This window comes from Protobothrops mucrosquamatus, unplaced genomic scaffold, assembly GCF_001527695.2.
Source record: "Protobothrops mucrosquamatus isolate PMUCROS unplaced genomic scaffold, P.Mucros_1.0 scaffold198, whole genome shotgun sequence".
Classification (NCBI taxonomy): Eukaryota; Metazoa; Chordata; class Lepidosauria; order Squamata; family Viperidae; genus Protobothrops; species Protobothrops mucrosquamatus.
Window position 1 is genome coordinate 492,052 of NW_015386554.1, and position 19,974 is coordinate 512,025.

Below are 19,974 nucleotides of genomic sequence, written 5' to 3' on the forward strand. Positions count from 1 at the left end.
GGCATCGTTGGGGTGGCCCGGGGTGGATATGTACAGCTGAGTGTCATCAGCGTACTGATGGAAATCCACCCCGAAGCCACGGATGATCTCCCCCAGCGGCTTCACATAAATATTGAACAGAAGTGGAGAGAGGACCGACCCTTGTGGAACCCCGCAAGTTAGGGGTCTTGGGGTCGACCTCTGTCCCCCTGCCAATACAAGAGTTGGAGGAAGAGATTAAATTGAAAGAACAGGCCTTTATTTTGAATCCACTGGATAATAATTTAAAAGTATCCATTACTGTGCTTAGGGAACAATTTAACATGTTAATAGCAGATCAGATGGCAACTAGTTTAAGGTATATGAAATATAACACATTTTCTAACACAAATAAACCAGGAAGGTGGTTGGCCTATCAATTACGAAAGAAGCAGAAATCAAGAATTATAGAGAAAATAGATTATAATGGTAAAATGACATCTCAACAAAACTTGATTAAAAAGAGTTTTTTGGATTTTTATTCTAAGTTATATGCTTCTGAAAAAAATACAAGTTGAACAAATAGATAATTACTTACAGGAGGCACACTTTCCTAGATTGTCAGATAATCAAAGGGAAAAAATGAACTGCCCAATTACGTTGGAGGAGATAAAGGGGGCAATTAAGCAATTAAAACTTGGTAAGGCACCAGGTACAGATGGATTCACAGCAATTTATTATAAGATGTTATTGGAAGAAATGATAGAACCATTAAGGGAATTGTTTAATAGTATTTTGTTGGGTGAAGCGGTACCTCCCTGCTGGAGAACTGCTTTTATATCTTTAATACCTAAGGAGGGTCACGATTTGACTCAACCTAAGAATTATAGACCTATATCTTTATTGAATACAGATTATAAGATTTTTTCAAAAGTACTGGCAAATAGATTAATGCAAGTGTTGAATCAATTGATTCATAGTGATCAATCAGGATTTATAACTGGAAGATATATGAAATATAATGTAAGACAAATTATTAATTTAATTGAATATTTGGATAAGAATAATCAAANATTCAGTCTCCCCAGGACACTGTCCACGTCATCGGGAGTCACAGAGTCAAACTCCTCCCAAATAACAGTCTCAAGACCTGCTCCTGTCATCTCCCCCGGGGCCACCCAGTCGGAGTCCAAACCCTCTCGGATCCGAGCGACTTTGTCATGCAGATACTGTGCAAACTCCTCAGCCTTCCCCGCCAGGTGATCCCCCCCCCCAATTGGAGAAGGGAGCGGGTCACCCTGAAGAGGGAGGCTGGGCGGTTATCTGATGACGCAATGAGGGTGGAGTAGTAATTAGTCCTCGCCACCCTCATCGCCACAAGGTAAGATCTAATTTATCCCTCTCTTTTTCCAAGTCACAATCTTCCATGTGCTATGATCACCAGTAGATGGGCCCATAAATATTAACCCCTTGCACCCAGTGTTGGGATTCAAATATGTGAACAACCAGTTCTCTGTGTGGATGCTGCTTCTGGAAGTCCATTCTGGCCTGGGCTGCTGAAAAAATCAGATGAATTATCAGTATTTCAGGTTTTTTTTTATTCTTTTCCTTTTTAAGACATCTAATCAGTGAGATACGTAATGAAACCTTTCGCCTGTACAAACTGAAGATGATGGCGAAGATTGAGAAATATCTAAGCTTAAACAGCTGCAGGCGGAGGTAAGTGTTTATGTTGTATATTTTAGCAAGGGACAAACAGTAGCTTTCAGTAAAGCTAAGTGAAATTTTGAAAAATCATAGAGGATTCTGGTGGATTTTTGCACTAGTACCATCAGTTTCATACTTTGAAAAAAGTATGTCTGTCTCAGGATGATTCAAGGACAAATAATTAGCTCCTATGTGAATTAATTAATGATGATGATTTCAGCTCATTGTTTTCTTCAATGAATTTAACATGTACATTCTTGTTCTTTTATTTAATTCCCAACGTTCTCTTGGGCAGAATCATCTTGTCTCATTTTGAAGACAAACAACTCCGAAAGGCATCGACAGGCATCATGGGAACAGGAAAATGTTGTGATAATTGCAGATCAAGGTAAATGTTGCACCCAAAAGATTTAAAGTTTGGAACCACCTTCCCTCAGCAGATAAAGGGATAATGGCTCTCTGCTAATGAAGTATATGCTTTAAAAATCATTACTTTTAACATAAAGAATATATCAGTATGTGGTATGCCATTCAGTCATTCACTGCCAAAAGCTAATTCACAGAATATAATTTTATTTTAGTTTCACTATTATCATTTTACATTTATAATCTAAAGAATTAAATTGCCATAGATAGATTTTCTCTATTTTATTCTCAGAATAAATCTGAGCCAGAATTATTTAGGGATTTTGATAGTCATGAAAATTGTTGAACCCATATTGCTGTTATCTCATCTGACATTGGGTCACCTACCCCATTTCATTCAAGCTAAAGTGCTTGGATTTCCTAATTTGGGGAAAATGCAGCTGAGGTACAAGAGACCAGAGAGAAGACAAGATAAAAGTTTGTGAGGCTGCCTCAATTAAACCAGTCAGGTCTGGCAACCATCAATCCATGCATTAATAGCATTAGAATTAGAATATTGCAAAATGTTCAGTTTGAAGTTATCTCTGAAAAGTGTCCAGATGCTTTCATTGGCACGGAATGAAGTGAGTGGACATTCAACCAGTGCAAAATCACTGATTTTCAATTGTTGGTGCTTCACTATTTACAGCCCTGAGTGCTTTATGCTTTGTTGTTTGAGAGACAAGCAGAGATCGGTTTGGAAGCCATTGGGCAACATTCTGCATCAATGCAATCATAGGGCAGAAGGATTTTTTATTATTATTATATGAATGTATGAGTAGGAATGAGATGAGAATTTAAAAAAAGTGATTGGGCTATTTGGAGACTAGTAACAAATGTGAAAGATGTCTGCTTATAAAAATGTCTGCTTTCAACAATTTAACGATCTAAGAGCGATGAGACATTTAAATGTTTATGTGCGTATGTGTGTGCGTTTGTGTTTGAGGGCAAATTGAATAAAATTTAACATTTGAACTTAGAAATAGAAAATATAGTAATAATATTCTTAAGGATGAAAGGGAAATGAGAGAACATTGAAAACTGTAGAGAAAGATAATGGGAAAGATAATGATACATCAACAAATGAAATTGAAACAAACATACTAATGTCCATGAAAAATGATGAAAAGGGAGTCATAGTATTGTGAGAATATTGAAAAACATAAGATCGAAGGCATTTTACTAATACTGTTGTGCCAAGAAGCATAAATAGGATAAAGACTAATTTGGCCATTGACTTCAATCTTTAGAAAAGAAGCATTTTCTAGGTTGCTTTTTGAATCATGCGAGCTTGTAATGTTCATGATTTGACTGTGTGTATATGTAGGGAAAAAATGAGAAATATATTCCCTTCCCCCCCCCCCAATTTTTTTGATACCAGTTATAAACAATGTATACATTTTTGTGCACTTCTAGGAACGTTCGTTGTGCCCCAGTAATTGACACTCAGGACAGTTTTGAAGATTTTGGTCAGCAAGCATACAAACTGATGTCTGCAATATGTGCCTTAAATGAGAGATTTGGCATGGGGGTTCCCATACTGTTTCTCAGAGGATCTGTAAGTATGGTAAATTGATTGAAATTTGGTAATGCTGTTTGCATGGAAGTGGGGCAAATGGTGGGTCTGGGAGTTCCAGCATTCTAGGATCTTCTAATTCTTATTGTCAATTCAGTATTATTCATTACATATGAAAGAACAAGCTCTGTGCTACTTATTGTGGTAATAGAAAGTTTGTGAGCTAAAGGCCACATGTAAGACTGTGTTCTATTCCATTCCTCTATTTGCTAAGTATTCATAAACTTTGCGCATTCTATAGAGCTTTCCTGTTTGACTAAACATTATTTTAATATTAATAAGGTAAATACAATTTATGTTTTACTTTTCACCTTTTTATCTGCCCTCTCCTAGGACAGATTAAATGAAATAATGCCATCATCTCTCATGTCCTCTCTTGGCATTCCATAATCCAGCATCCCCCCCCCCCATGGGCAGTGGGCATGGTTTCAAATAAAACCCTGTGCAACAATTTCTTGCCAATTTTCTTTTCTAAAAATATTTTGTATGACTGAGGGCCCTGTCTATTTTGCAGTACTAAAAATCACTTTGAATAGTCAGAAAGTGGTACGGCAGTACTTCCTTCTATTAGTTAGTTAAGGTAGGTAATTCAGTGTGCATGAAATTGGCTATTTTAAGAGCTATTCACTGTTTCATTCAACTGACATTGAAAAATGCCTTAGGTAAAGAATTAATTTTCAATTAATCTTCTGTATTAACTGTAGAATATGTCAGAAAGTTTCTTCTGCTGTTAAGGTTTAATAAATTCTTTTAGCCATTTTTCTAATTATTATAAAAGGAAAGTATACTATTTTTGCTTTTTATGGTTTACTGCATATTTATTGTAATTAACAGTATTTCAGCTGTAGAGGTCTAATATTCTATGTAGCTTTTATTTCAATGTGTAACAAGTATTTAATGGTTTGGTAATAATATTAAGATGGTTAGAAATGTCCTTTATTAAGCATACTTCCAGATATAAATAGTTTACTTTATACCACATTCACCCATAGTTTGTGAAGAATTGTTTTATTATAAGCTTTGTTCAACCTAGTAGACTTTGGGTAAAAATAAGCACAGGTGTGTTCCTAAACAGATTTCAAGTGAGTCACCAGAGAGATCAGATTTCACCTGTTATTTGAAATTTGAATCCATCTTCAGTGGTGATCAAATTCTCCTGGGAACTTTCAAATTAAAAAGTTGCCTCAGCTGAAATCTTACACTATCCCTATTAAGACAAAGGAAGGTTTTAAACTTTCAAAATATGGCTTCTGCAGTTGTGAGGTTTTTTTTTGTTGTTGTTGTTGTTTCATTTTGAGGTTGCCAGTTTCCAACACTTTGTGTCTGTGGACACTTGAAATGATGCATCCTATTCTATTACTTTAAAAGGCCCCAAACTAGGTTATAAACCAGAGCAAAAATAAAAATAATAAAACAAGGCCAAGAAAAACATATTAACAGAGAAAATAATAACTACATGAAAGTGATACCCATTTGGCATCTCTCCAGCAGCTAAATGCTCTTTGTTCCAGCAGAAACATCTAATGAAGGTAGAAAGGAAAGAATTTGTCATTCCCAATGCATAGCCTGATCAAAATCTGCTCTTAGAGCAGCTGGAGAGATGGCGCAAAGGATTGATGGGAGAATAGGTCATCAAACATACCTAGCTCTTGCTACTGCTTTTTAACATTTCCTCAGTCAGTTACCAATAGGATACAACCCATACAGAACATAAAAGAGGATTAACATACTTTGCCCATACCAAAAAAGATACTGGAAACTTCAAGTCAAAGTGATATACTTTCTGAAAGTGAAATTTAGGTCATGATTTCAAATGCCTATAACACATAAATTAACATTTTTAGAAGGGGGGAAGGGAGAAAGAATAATGTGCCATTTGTAATAGTCTACAAATTACCAAAGGGATTTTTATAGTGAAAATGTTGCAGTACAACGTTGCTTCTGGTAGCAGGATTGAGATTTATACCATACTGTCCTGGCCCAAAGACATTAGCAAAGTCATTAACAGTCCAGGCAATGAAATGAAGAGAGGCACATGGGGTTGAATAGACAACATTTTTGCCCCACTTCAGTCCAAGATCTGAGATGCAGAACATTCTTTACCTGGGTACAGTTGAGTAGGCAACTGAAGATTTGAGTTTTCCATTCCAGGCAGTATCAATATAAACATATAAACCTCTGTGCAACTCCTTTTTCCAATAGGACTGTAATACAGAGTCCTTTTATCATATTTTTCTCACATCTATCATACTGGTTCTCCTTGAACAGGCAGTCATTTTCTATATGCATATTTCTTGATGGGGTAATGGAAAGGCTGCATTGTTGTTACTACTACTACTACTACTACTACTACTAATAATAATAATAATAATAATAATAAAAGTTGGAAGGGACCTTGGAGGTCATCTAGTCCAACCCCCTGCTCAGGCAGGAAATCCTATACCATTTCAGACAAATGGCTGTCCAGTCTCTTCTTAAAAACTTCCAGTGTTGGAGCATTCACTGCTTCTGGAGGTAGGTTGTTCCACTGATTAATTGTTCTAACTGTCAGGAAGTTTCTCCTTAGTTCTAGGTTGCTTCTCTCCTTGATTAGTTTCCATCCGTTGCTTCTTGTCCTGCCTTCAGGCGCTTTGGAAAATAGCTTGACTTCCTCTTCTTTGTGGCAGCCCCTGAGATATTGGAACACTGCTATCATGTCCCCCCTCGTCCTTCTCTTCATTAAACTAGATATACCCAATTCCAGTCACCGTTCCTTATATGCTTTAGCCTCCAGTCCCCTAATCATCTTTGTTGCTCTTCTCTGTACTCTTTCTAGAGTCTCAACATCTTTTTTACATCGTGGTGACCAAAACTGGATGCAGTATTCCAAGTGTGGCTTTATCAAGGCATTGTAAAGTGGTATTAATACTTCACGTGATCTTGATTCTATCCCTCTGTTAATGCAGCCCAGCATTAATTGTGTTGGCCTTTTTGGCAGCTGCAGCACACTGCTGGCTCATATTTAAGTGATTGTCCACTAGGACTCCAAGATCCCTCTCACAGTTACTACTATTGAGCAAGGTACCCCCTATACTATACCTGTACATTTGGTTTTTCTTGCCTAAATGTAGAACCTTACTTTTTTCACCATTGAATTTCATTTTGTTAGATAGTGTTAAGTAATGGTATAGAGTTGTGCAGAAGCAATATAGACTCGGGTCTTTTAAAAACTATTCTTGGGTATATTACTAACTTTTTTTTTCTTTTAAACCAGTTTTCTCAGCGTCTCCCAGACAAATTCCGGACTTACGCTCTGTTTGGAAGTGGGAAGGATTGGCCAGAGCACTCCTGGAAGGCATTGGGCCGACGTCTCATATTTGAGGGTTTTCTTAAAGAAGTTTCTGGTCAAAACAAGTTTTCAGTCATGTGCATGCTTACTGCGAAGGTAGGTTTGTGGTCATCAGACAAGGTGCTCAGTTAAATGACAACTTGGGGCATCAATGTATTAAGTAATTTGTTTTACTCTCAGGGTAAAGATTGGCTCAGTAAATCAAGAAAAGAGCAGAGGCAAAGTCTTTTACTTCTGTCTGACGAGGAACTATGCTTAAAGAAATCTACTCCAAGGTGATTATGTCTTCTGATTCTGAAGTGCGTGCAGTTCAAGTCATATTTTCAGTCTGTCTGGGAGATCTTTTCTGTTTCTAGACTAGTCAAAATTTCTGGATTCCACAATTCCCAGAATTTTTTGCCAGCCAAAGAAATTTATTTTGTGCTTTCAAATCTCTGGATATTTAGGGTTGAACGCTTTTCCAAGGCTGATAGTTCAGAATTAGTTTCTATTTGTAAATTCTGTGACAAAACATTAGGTAGTCTAAGTAGCTGCCACTTGCTTTAACATGTTTAGCCATATATTGTGTGAAAGAAGTACATTTAAACCCATAGCTCTTTTGCCTGTGTATATGCAGAATTGGTTTGATTGAAACCCTCTCTTTTTCTGTTTTGAGCTCAGAATGGCTTGTGTTTTGAACTTTGCAGTTGCTTCCAAGTTGCTTGAAATAGTATGCTTCAAATTTGGAATTGCTTGAATCGGAATGCTTTGCACAGCAGTAATGTTTACTGTGGAATTAGGTTTTGCTTTCAGGATGTCTAAACTCCCTTAAACTCCCCTTTGCAGTTATAAACAAATCTCTACAGAAGCAGGACATGTTTCCAGTGCTGGATTGCCTCAGTCAACATTGAAGAAACAGGTTTGTGTTATTTTATTAAGAGAAAGCGATATTATATATTAGTCAGAGTCAGTAACAGCACAAATAGCATAGAGCAGGGGTGTCAAACTGTCGGCCCGCGGGCCGGTTTCATCATACCGAAGGCTCACCCACCCCATTGCCAGCAATGCAAAAAGAGTCGCGATATGTCGCGACACGTCATGTGACGTGGCGAGTTTGACACCCGTGGCATAGAGTATACATAACAGATCTATCAGCCCTCATTAACAGAGGACTTATTGTTAGACAAGTTCCATATGGAAACCAAATTTAGAAATGATTGAAAGAGCTATTCTGAAACTACTGTATTTTCTTGATAGCTACATGTGTCCTATTCCAGTTGGAGGAAAAATCTAGCAGCATAAATTAATCAGTTGAAATCAGTGTTCAGGAATCTGTCGTCTGTCGAATCTGTTGTTAATTCTGAGTTAAAATTGATGCTACCTAGTAAAATGAACCATAGCTCTGAAAGATAACTGTTGAAAGAAGAAATGTTACTTGTGATAAAAGAAAGTAAACAACAAATTTCTTGTGAAATTCATTACAGAACAATGTTTCATTATAAAATCAGTACTGAGCCTATATTACAGCTCTGCATAGCTCAGAGCAAGCAATAATGAGAACATAAAGGAAATAATTAAAAAGCAACAGCCAACATTTCCCAATCACCGGGCTATAGCCTCACTTGATCACAGTGCTTGAGGAAAGAACCAGCTTTTTAAGGCTTTCCAAAAGAAAGAATTGAGGCCTGCTGGATCTCGGAGAGGGGAGGAAGGATATTTTGCAGGGCAGTCATCAGAAAGCCAGATGAAATGGTACAAAATCCAGTTGGTCTAATGAAAGTATTTGTACCTGCTTATCTATTTCTGCTTCCTCAATAAAAGGGGTGGAAAAATTAATAACATGTTGAAATAAGAATTTGCACTTAGAAATTTAAACTGGTTAGGTTCTGAAATGATGCTGGCTTTCAAATCTTACCCAAGAAATCAAGAACTGAGAATAGGCCTGCTTGCTTGCCTCTTTTCCTTCCCTAGCAAATTTTATTTTCTCAATCTAAGCAATGTATGGATACGGATATCAAGACAAAGGAGTTTCCATCTAACCAGAATTTGATAAATTACTGGTCCTTACGAAAGAAGCCCTAATTAAGAATGAACTAAGTCTTCACTGCAATTGAAATTGAAGTAGATTAGGTTTGGGAGAAGGATCTCTAGATTCCTGGGGCTGCTTCCTTCTTTCTGTATTTTGGCTCAGATGATGCCAACAGTGGCTACATTGGCATTTTTGCTCAACTGTAATATAATTAGTTTCATATTATCTTATTTAGTTCAGTATTATCTTGACATTTCTCCACTCTTCAGAGTTAATGCTTCTTGTTATTGAAACCCAAGCAAACTGTAGTGATATGATTTATTTCAGTGGTTCCCAACCTTTTCTATACCCCGTACCCCTAAAACACTTCTGATATATTCTCACACCCCTTACAAAAGTTCGAAATAATGGCAACGAATTATGCATATACACTATAATTTTGAAAACCCAAGTTTTTGCACCCCTGGAATATCATCTCACACCCCTGGTTGGGAACCCCTGATTTATTCTAAACCTATTAAATTACTTGTAAAATTATATATTTAAAAAACTTTTGTATTAATTGTATTCAAAAGACATTATAAGCATATCCATTTTTTCTTTTTTTCTTTTATGTTACTGAAGAACACTTCTGTGCATAAAATGTTTTCCTATTCGGAAGTTAGTAAGATGTCCAGCTGGAGTAGACTTTCAGATAAAAGGTATTTCTGAAAGTAATATTAGTATGTTGGGGGGTTTTTTGGTAGCTTTTTTGTATCTCTTCATATTAATGTTTGTTGAGAATTTGGGGTGGATAGAAGTTGTTTGTGGAACTCTTTATTTGGAATGCTCTATAATAGGTTTGTACGGTATTTGCTGGTGCTGCTGTCACCAATTTAAATTTAGGAATTGTTTTTTCACTGAAAATCTTTAAAATGTGGCAATTTTTCCAGAGGAACAAAACATGTAGATGCCTTTTGGAAAGATTAATAGCACAGTCTGTTCTTCCAGCTTGTGCCATAAGCATGTCTTTCATACTTGATCCAGTAAGCATTTCACAAGGCTTTTGGTCCCTGCATTCATTGGCTCCTTCTAGAAAAATGCAAGCATTTGTGTTCTCTTATTATTTGTCAGCTACTACATATACTGGCTGAACAGAAGTTTTAACTATTTTTCTTTCAATAGTAGTGCCCCTGTGCAGGTGTCACTGCCTAGTACTCCTCTGAATGCTACAGAAACTGTTATATCTGAAAGGGAGAAGGAATTGCAGGTTAGTATGCCAAGTATTTGGTGATTAGATTCATATGAGAACCAGGTTTCTTTCATGATTATAGAAATCATAATGAATGGACTGATTTAGTTTTAATCAAAGTGAAAACTAAATCATACCTCACTGGGTATTTGTTGGCTCCTGCTTTTTTGTCAAAATGCAGAAAGTATCATTACACTGTTGTGCTATGAATTCTGTTTTGGACGTTTGTTGCAATATCATGGCACAGATATAAAGGGACTTGCTTTCATCATGCTGATCTGTTTGACTCCCTCAGGCCGGCATCTGAGTAAAACTTAGTTTGGAAGAGAAGAGAGTAATGTTATTGATTCTGGATGATGTACCCACATCTAAGAAAGATAGTTTGGCATAGTGGTTAAAGGCATCAGGCTAAAAACTGAGACTGTGAATTCTAGTCCCACTTGAAGCATGAAACCATTTGGTTGACCTTGGACCAGTCACTCCCTCTTAGTTGTAGGAAGAAGGATAAAACACTTTTGAAAACATTGCCAAAAAAACTCCAAGGACTTGTCTTGGCAGTTGCCGGGAGGCAAAACTAACTCAGAAGTCACAAAGCCCTACATTTAAAAATGCCATCCTTGATGCAACATTCCATTCTATATTTTTTTAAAAAAGGGTAACGCTTCTTGTTGCTTGTTTATATTTGTATACTTTTTTTTAAAAAAAATGGCATCTTTTAAATCAGTGGTTCTTTTTAATGCCGTGACCTTTTTAATGCCGCGACCCCAACCGGTCGTAAGTCGAGGACTAAACCGGTCGTAAGTCGAGGACTAAACCGGTCGTAAGTCAAGGACTACCCAACCGGTCGTAAGTCGAGGACTTTCCCTGCCCGGGAGCGCCGCACATGCGTGGTTCCGCCCCCTGCGCCGGCCAAGGCGTAGCTGGCAAGCGGCAGCAGGCCGTCCACCAGCTGGCCCAGCCCAAGGGAGGTAAGGCACCCGCCGGAAAAGGGGAAAAAAATGGCGGACAAAAAAAATGGCGGACAGCCTTGCTTGGCGACCCCCATGAAATGGTCGATCGACCCCAAATGGGGTCCCGACCCACAGGTTGAGAACCACTGTTTTAAATGGAGCAGCAAGTTTGTTTATTGATATTCTTAAAATAATGTTTCCTTTCATCTCAGTGCAATAATTTGTAAACACTTTTTGTTTCCTTCAGACAGTACTGTATGGCAAGTTAGTGGCAGCCCGGCAGAAACTTGCCAATGAAAAAGACATCCCTCCAGCTGTGCTTGCAACAAATAAAGTGCTGGTTGATATGACTGCGATAAGGTATGAATTTCCACTGAAGTGAGTGAAGGAACACCATTTAGATACATGTTGGAGAACAATAGGAATCATTTGGCTGGGGAAATGTCAGGGGTTCTCATCTCCTAAAATGTTAAATGAATTTGTATGAATTCATCTTCCCATTCCACCCTATAAATAATCTAATAATTTCATTGGAGTTAGGATTGGGTAATAAATTAAACCATTTGCTTCCGCCCTGATTCAAACTTATAATCATCAAAAATGAGGGAAGATATATATTTTTTTTAGCTTTTCTCTTGCCACAAAACAACCTTCATTTACTTAACAAAATTGCTATCTTCCTTTTTCTTGACCTGGGAGTGACTTGTCCCACAGTTTGAGAATTCCTGAACTAAGTAATTATCCCTAAAAATTAGAAAATCTGTTTGACCACAATATAGCTGAAAGGGGGAAAATGTGTTTATATTACCACAAGCACTGATGGTTTGTCTTATCATTTTCACCTTTAACTCTACAGAATTTCCTTCATTATTACAATGATTTCCAAACATTTTAGACTTTTCATGCTTATGCAATTGCTCTTGGCTAATCCAAGAGCAATTGCACCTTCTTTTGATAACATTTCAAATCATTAGAATGGGGTTTTTTTAATGTTTCGTCCTTCTAGATGTATTCAGATGATTCACATTGACTCAAGTTTGGAAATTTTGCTTTACTTTAGCAAACGTGCTTGAGATCAGTAGCCTTAATTTGATGCCAATTGTACACCATAACTGCATTTATTAAATTTACCACCTTGGGATTTGTTCTCAAAAGTAAAAAGATTTAAATTCCATAAAATAAATAATAAAATATATAAATGACCCTAAATATGAATTTAAATTTCATTCTGCAATAATATTATCAGTAAAATAAAGGATGGTCAAGCAGATCAGAAGCCAGTAATCTCTTTACACTTACTGGTAGTGACAAATTGCACGGATGGATTGTAAACTTTGCCAGCTTATCTAGGTTTTAATTTCTTTTTTCGGGTTCTTCAGCAAGTACTTTCATATTCTCCTTCTTTCTGTACTTATAAGAGTCTTTTTTCCTTTCTACCTTCATATATCAAACTCAAAAGTAATGAAACCATAGAATGTCTGTAACATCTGCAACATTTTTTTTCCAGGCCTACAACTGTGGAAATTATGAAGAGAATTGATGGCATTTCTGAAGCAAAATCTACTGTGTTGGCTCCTCTTCTAAACATAATCAAAGAATTCTCCCAGACAAATAATTTGCAGGTCGGATATCATTAAGTTCAATTAACTATTGTTAAGTTTTAAGAAGGTGAGCCAATGTCACAATTGGAGGCATGCTCTTCTAACGTCTTGCCTACAGGTAATCCTTGCTTAACAACCATTTGTTCAGTGACTGTTCAAGGTTACAACCGCACTGAACAAGTGGTGGTCATACCTGCTTCTTGAAGTTAACGGCCATTGCAGTGCTCCTGGGGTCACGTGAGCAAAATTCAGTCTGCCTGCACTTACAACTGCAGGGTGCACTTCAACTTTCCCCCCACTCACCTTTCTCTGCTCTTTTGACCGCCCTGCACGCCACTGGCCTGAAGAAGTCTTCTTGTATCTGATGCTCCTCACCCTTTTCTCCTCTTCTTTGTGCACTGGTCCACCTGTTGATCTTCCCTCTGTTTTCCTTTCCCGACCTCCTCGTAACTATCATCAATGTCTCTGGCTCCAAACGTGGCCTATGCAATCATTCCACCAGGGCCTCCTTTTTCAATTTCTCTTTATTGGGAGCATTGGGAGCTGGTGGAGAGGGGGGTGTTCAGCACTGTCGGATATACCACGTTTGAAGCTGAGGATGTCATTGGTGGCTGAAGGGATGTAGAGCAGTAAAGATTTTGGAAGTTTGAAGGGGTTGATTTTTTTTTTTGACCGGACACCCCTCTGTTTGGAACATGGGTGTTGTAGTCTATGCCCAGATCAATCACAGATGTTTTAGTCCAAACAGATAACCTGGAACTAGCTGTTCAGTATAAGGATGTTTTATATATGGGTAGTCCTCACTTAACAACCACAATTGAGCCTGGAGTTTTGATCATGTATTGTAGTTGTTAAGCGAGTCATTATGTGACCTGCCTGGGCTTTATAACCGTTTTAACAAGGCGAGTCACTGTGGCTGTTAAGTGAATCATGTGGTCGTTAAGCAAATCCATTCTCCTGAATGGGTGCTTTTTGCCAGAAACCAGCAAAAACATTGCAAATCTCTCTGCAACCAGTGTAAATGCAAGCCTGTTGCCAAGCGCCCGATATGTGATCACGTGATTGCAGGGAGGGGTTGATGCAGGACTGACACATTCAAAGACTGGTTGTAAGTAGCCTTTGGGGGGGGGCATCATAACTTTCAACAGTTGTTAAGCGACTGGTCATTAAGTGACCACCTTCCTTCCCAGCGTTGCTTATTCCTTTGTTCAGTGATGTTCTTCAGTGTTTAGATTTTTTTTAAAAATAGCAGTTTCCTTGATACTCTGCAGACAAACATCTCCAAGAATTGTGGAATGAGAGATCAGCCAGATGCAGTCCTTCAGGTGGACAGTGAGTACAACGTCCCAAGAAAATCAGAAGAACGTAAAACCTACTCATTGTTTCAAGATACGAGTAGGTCCCTGGTAAGCTTTTTAACGTTTCCTTATATGCGAAACCACACTTCTTTATCGGATTGCAATCTATCAAAGTACTTTAATTTAAAGGAATAAAAAACTGACCACTGCTTATGTGCTACATCTTATTGGCTCATGATGGTCTGTACTGAGACTTACTTTGAATTGGGCTTATTTTGCTGTTTCAAGGCAGAATGATGAGTTAAATGAAGTTCTGCTTGTAAGCTAGGGAAGAAGACCCTTTTCTGCTAGTGGCTGTCTTCCATAGGAGGCAACATATGAGGGAAGAGACATGGATGGGACTACTTCCTTTTGTTTTTCATTTCTGTCTCCTTTTTATCTTGTTTTCTCATTCAGTATACTGGATTTCAGTGTAGGGATCAAGTACCGGAAGTCCAAATGAATTATGAATAATAATAACAAAGTATAATACAGGCAGTTCTCAACATGTAATCACAGTTGGGACCAGAACTTCCATTGCTAAGCAGTTGTTAAGTGAATCACATGGTTATTAAACGAATCTGGCTTCTCCCATTGCTTATTGGAAGTCAACTGGGAAGGTTGCAGATGGTGATCACATGATCCCAGGACTCTAGAACTGTTGAAAATACATGTTGGTTGCCAAACATCCAAATTTTAATCACGTGACTGTGCGGATGCTATGATGGTCGTAAGTGCAAGGCCCAAATGTAAGTCATCCTGACTACACAGATAAACCTCCAGGTGCCCTCAACGACTCTCTAATACAGGGGTAGGCAACCTTGGTTCTTTTATGACTCATGGACTTCAGCTCCCAGAATTCCTGAGCCAGCATGGCTGGCTCAGGAATTCTGGGAGTTGAAGTCCATGAGTCATAAAAGAGCCAAGGTTGCTTACCCCTGCTCTAATAGAATGCAAATGACCAGCTGTCTGCAAGGAGTATAAATCCTTCCATTCCCCACCATCCAGGCAGAGCTGAAGAAGCTTCTTGGATGAGAAGTCAAACGTCTTCAAAGAAAAAGAAAAATAAGAAAGATCAGTTGCCTTGTGAAAAAGCACCTTTGGGATAATTATGACCTGTATGACTGAGAATCTCTATAGATTTTGACTGATTAGTGTCACATTCCCAAAATATTGTGACATATTTATTAAAGCTATGGCATGTTTTGTCTATATTATGTTTGAATGAGGGATAAGTACTAAAATAGTTAACCAGTCTTTTAAATAGTTTGATGTACTTTTTCCCCAATTAATTATTTCATTTAATTTCTCCCCCCCACCTTTGATATTTTCAGTAATTGCATATATTGTATTTGCTAGTCAGCAATTGGGTAACTGATATAATGGCCTCATAGTGCTATGTAATCAATCAGATTTGGTTATAAAGTGATTTCATTGAAGCTAAGTTACATAAGTTCTTCTGGTATCAATATTATTGCCAGTCTAATTAAATAAAAACTTTTGCTCTTTTCCAGAGCAGCTGTCCAAACTTTGCCCAGAGAGGGACATATCTCAGTATTGCTGATTTTTTTTAATTAAAAATACCCACAATTTTTGACAGACTTTATTTTTTTTTAATAAAAAAGCAACTGTAACAAACTGCTTCTGTATATTGATGCTAGGTTTGCTTCTCAGTTTGCTGCTCCCAAGAGCATGTGAAATTAGATAGCCAACAAATTTTAAAATACCCAAGGACTAATTAGCAAGGAGCAATAATACAATTAAGACTTGGTAATTTGATGCCGTGTATCAAATGACTATTGATTATAATGTGCACTCTTGTGTCTGTTGTCTGAGAGAAAGTCAGCAAACATAATATGCAGTCATCATCTCTATGTGAAGAAAATAATTGGCAAAGTTACAAAGATGTATTAAAAAGCCACTTGATATGATTAGCATAGCAGAATAAGAAACAATAATTTTTCCCATTCATAAATTGTACTAACACTTTTATGTTTTGCTAGTAGCGTGTTTCTCAGAAAATAATCTTTTTTTTTTTTTTGCCTCCAAAAGAGGCACCAGGTCTTATTTTGGGGAATGTCTTTTATACTCACCTCCGGCACTGACAGCCCCGCCCAGCCGGTCCACTTCTTCTGCGGTCAAAGGAGCAGCTTCATTCTGCAGCTGCATTCCGGCCTGCATTCTGCTATGGATTGACTCCATCTCGGCTGCAGAGGTCTTGCAGAACTGAGCTATGGATTGAATCCATAGCTCGGTTCTCAGCTGCAGTGGCCTTCCAGAAAGGCCTGTTAGTGAAAAATGCAGGTCTGGCTGCAGAAGACACCGCAGAAGAAGTGGACTGGCAAGGAGAGGCCTGGCTGCCAAGTAAGTGGGTGCAGGGTGCGTGAGGCAGTTTCCCCCCCACCCCTGCCCTAGCTTGATTTTTAGGTGTGTGCCTCGCCCCAAAACTAGGGCTTATTTTTGGGGTAGGACTTATATTAGGCCCCAAAATCAAACTAGGGCTTATTTTCAGGGTAGGCCTTTTCGGGAAACACAGTATTTACTGCGTCACTCCATAGCTGCCTAGAATGACAAAAATACTTGTCTGCTTTTCTTCATTCACAGGACTATTGCTTCTCTAAGTATTTAACAAAAGAACTTATTGCCACTGTAGCACAACCCAAATGGCTTCTAAAATAAGTATGTCTTTGATTTATATACTGCTCACAAAAATAAAGGGAACACATCCTATAGAATGTCTCATAGGATGTGTTCCCTTTATTTTTTTGAGCAGTATAGATTGAATTGAATAAAATGAGCTTTGTCAGAGTAGTAATCAGCTAAGTGTTTAGTTGATTAATCTGCTGATTTAATTCAGTTGAGATTCAGATGTGTTATTTATACAGTACTATTTACATAACATTGCTCAATTGCTAGTGAAATACCAAAAGGAAGGAACCAGAGCTGCTTTGGTCTTTATGCACATGTAAAATATTCACATACTGGATGTCAGTATGTTCAGTAAGTTGGTACTCTTTCTATCTATATTTTTATTTATATCTCTTTGTCTGCATGAGTCAAAGATACATGTAGAGTCAGAAATTCCTTATCCACCTAGGTCACTAAGTGTCCTTTCATATCCTTGTACCCTGATGTTTATATTGGAATTAGTATCTTTCAATGTCACATACATTTTGAGACCACGTAATAAATGTGACTAACTTTTGCAACTACATATTAACTAAAGGGTATATAGTAACAGAGATGGTGATGATCATTGATTTCCTAGCTAAAGAAAATGAGTTTAAAATGAACATCAAGTATCATAGAAACTAGTTATTCAAAACTTGGGGGAAAAATCTTGTGGATTTGATCTGGCAAGAAAGCAATAATGAGATTGTTAGGTTACAAATGTGGTACCATCACTGAGAAGATTTCTCTGTTAGTTACTTTGACCATGGTAATTCTTATTAACATATGAAGGGTCACTTTTTTCTGCATAAAACCTTCCCTATAAATTCAGTGGTATTTGGGGGGGGAGCCTATGGGAGAAGGATGCTCAAAGCTAGTAAGGGCTTTAAGAATCAAAATGAGCACGGTATACTGATTCTGGAAGTGAACAAGTAATTTATTAAAGCACAGTATCATGGTTGTGCTTTGATACTATGTGCTCAGGGGAGGGGAATTTAGGTTTTGGCTTAATGTCATGGTTCCGACAGATGGAACTCTTCAAAGAACTTCAAGGCATTGTTTACCTTAAAGAATCTTTATTTTGAGTAGCCTAACATCGGCAGTGCATAATTGAAGCCAAAAACTAAGTTCCCCTCCCCTGAGCACATAGTACCAAAGCACAATTCCCTCCTTCAATTAACAGTCATAAATCACATTCCCCAATTAACTTGAAGCGGGCTTCCTCTCCAGTTCTCCAGTCCCCCAATTGCTTATCAGCTCTGGTTACAATAACCTTGTTTCTCACGCTGGGTCCAGTGTTTTATGTCTAGCTGGACTCTCGTTCACATTCCCCCTCCCAGCAACATCTAACTCTAAAAGCAAAAGGTAAAAGATGGCTACATTTCCATCTGTTGTCAATGCAAAAACATCCGATGTTAGCAGCGTTGACACACAATTAATATGGCACTACATGTTCATGTTAAGAATAACACCATGCATGTACTGGAAAATTATTATATCATGTAATACAGCTGCCTAACATGCAAGCTGCCCAGGTTCGAATCCCTGAAGGGTGTGACTAGCTGATGAGGGCAAAATGAGCCTGAAATAGCTATACTAGTCTCCCACTAACTTTTTGCCAGCCACAAATTTTGAATTTATAGTGTTCACAGTATGTGAGATCTGCCTGCAAAACATGCTCCTAGATTGGAGCNGTGGGTGCCCCCGCCCTCTGGAACGAACTACCCCCCCAGATCCGGGTGATTCCGGATCTCCTTACTTTCCGCCGCGCCCTCAAGACATGGCTTTTCCAGCAAGCGGGCCTGGCCTAGGGAGGATTTTAAATCGGGTTCATTTTTAGAAAATTTTAAATATCACAACTTAAAATATTTGGGTTTTAATTGGTTTTATTCGACGGGGATTGTGGGTTTGTTTCTGTTTTAAAAATGTTGTGAGCCGCCCTGAGTCCCTCGGGAGAAGGGCGGGATACAAATCGAATAAATGAAATGAAATAAATGAAATAAATGAAACGCAGAACAGACTGATTTATATTTGATAGATCGGGTGCCTCACCCAACAGATAAGATCTAGTAATTAGTATAGAGCTAATGCTTGAAGCTGATGCAAAGGAAAGATGAGCTGCTGCTATCATGAGCATTCACATTTTCTCTCACACATACATGATCACCCAAACTGATCCTAAAGGGAGAGTATGGCCTCTTCTGAAACAACTCTGAACATCACTTCTCAAGATTACAAAATATTTACCAGTTTACACAACCCTTGTCTGACCTCTAGCTTCTTATAATTCATGGATTCCACTACTTATTCCATAGAGCAAGTTTAGGGCATCCATGGCATCAATGAGGTTATGATGATGATATATAGATAATACATTTTGAATTCTTTGGAAGAATTGTAAAACATGATTTCAGAACAACAGTATCACCTATTGGTAGGAGAAGGAACTCCAATTTTACCTTCTAATATAGCCAGAAAAATGCTAAGTTAACAGTTGGATATAGGATTGCAGCAGTGGCTATGTATTTTTAGCTACATAAGGAAAACAAAATATTAGGAAAGAAATAGATTTTACATTGACTGTTTATTCAAACATGCACACACGTGAAAGTCTGTGAGAGACAAGTATACTGACAGAGAAAGGAAACTTCTTTTTCTCCATTGTCGATCCATAAACTAAATGAGACCATTTACTGCCTGCATATAATACCTTATTGCCTTTGAAAACCAGCTAAGATTTTAGATTAAAGGATATCCTTTGCATTGATTGATAATCTGCCAACAAGTGTTTTTTACCCCCAACAACCACAGATAGATTTTCTCCATAGTGATCTGTCCCTAACCTGGTTTTCTTCCAACATTGCACTTACTGTCATTGTAACTTACCATCTATCTTGCTGGTAGTCTTTCTTTCTTTCTTTCTTTCTTTCTTTCTTTCTTTCTTTCTTTCTTTCTTTCTTTCTTTCTTTCTTTCTTTCTTTCTTTCTTTCTTTCTTTCTTTCTTTCTTTCCCCAGCATTAGAACCTATGTCAGAAATCATGTAATATATGTGAAGTAGGATAATTTGAGCCTGATCATTTGTGCCTTGAGTGAGAACTCTGGATTGTTTTGTTCGATGATCCATTACAATGTACATCTGTCATCTTTCTTTCTCTCTCTCTCTTCCTCACTCCTAACCTACCCAAGTAGGTAAAACATAAAAT

General features: G+C 37.9%; 1 protein-coding gene across 1 annotated transcript in view; it reads left to right on the top strand.

Annotated features, from left to right (window-relative positions):
- The window catches only part of WRN (WRN RecQ like helicase), a 61,342-nt gene that overhangs the window by 35,310 nt on the left and 6,058 nt on the right, over positions 1–19,974 (top strand). Inside the window, exons 21-31 of the mRNA XM_015813828.2 lie at positions 1,576–1,677; positions 1,961–2,053; positions 3,487–3,628; positions 6,900–7,070; positions 7,155–7,249; positions 7,800–7,872; positions 9,607–9,683; positions 10,147–10,231; positions 11,411–11,523; positions 12,671–12,785; positions 14,036–14,170. Of these exons, the coding sequence (XP_015669314.2) occupies positions 1,576–1,677; positions 1,961–2,053; positions 3,487–3,628; positions 6,900–7,070; positions 7,155–7,249; positions 7,800–7,872; positions 9,607–9,683; positions 10,147–10,231; positions 11,411–11,523; positions 12,671–12,785; positions 14,036–14,170 (1,201 nt within the window). The remainder of the gene's footprint in view (positions 1–1,575; positions 1,678–1,960; positions 2,054–3,486; positions 3,629–6,899; positions 7,071–7,154; positions 7,250–7,799; positions 7,873–9,606; positions 9,684–10,146; positions 10,232–11,410; positions 11,524–12,670; positions 12,786–14,035; positions 14,171–19,974) is intronic.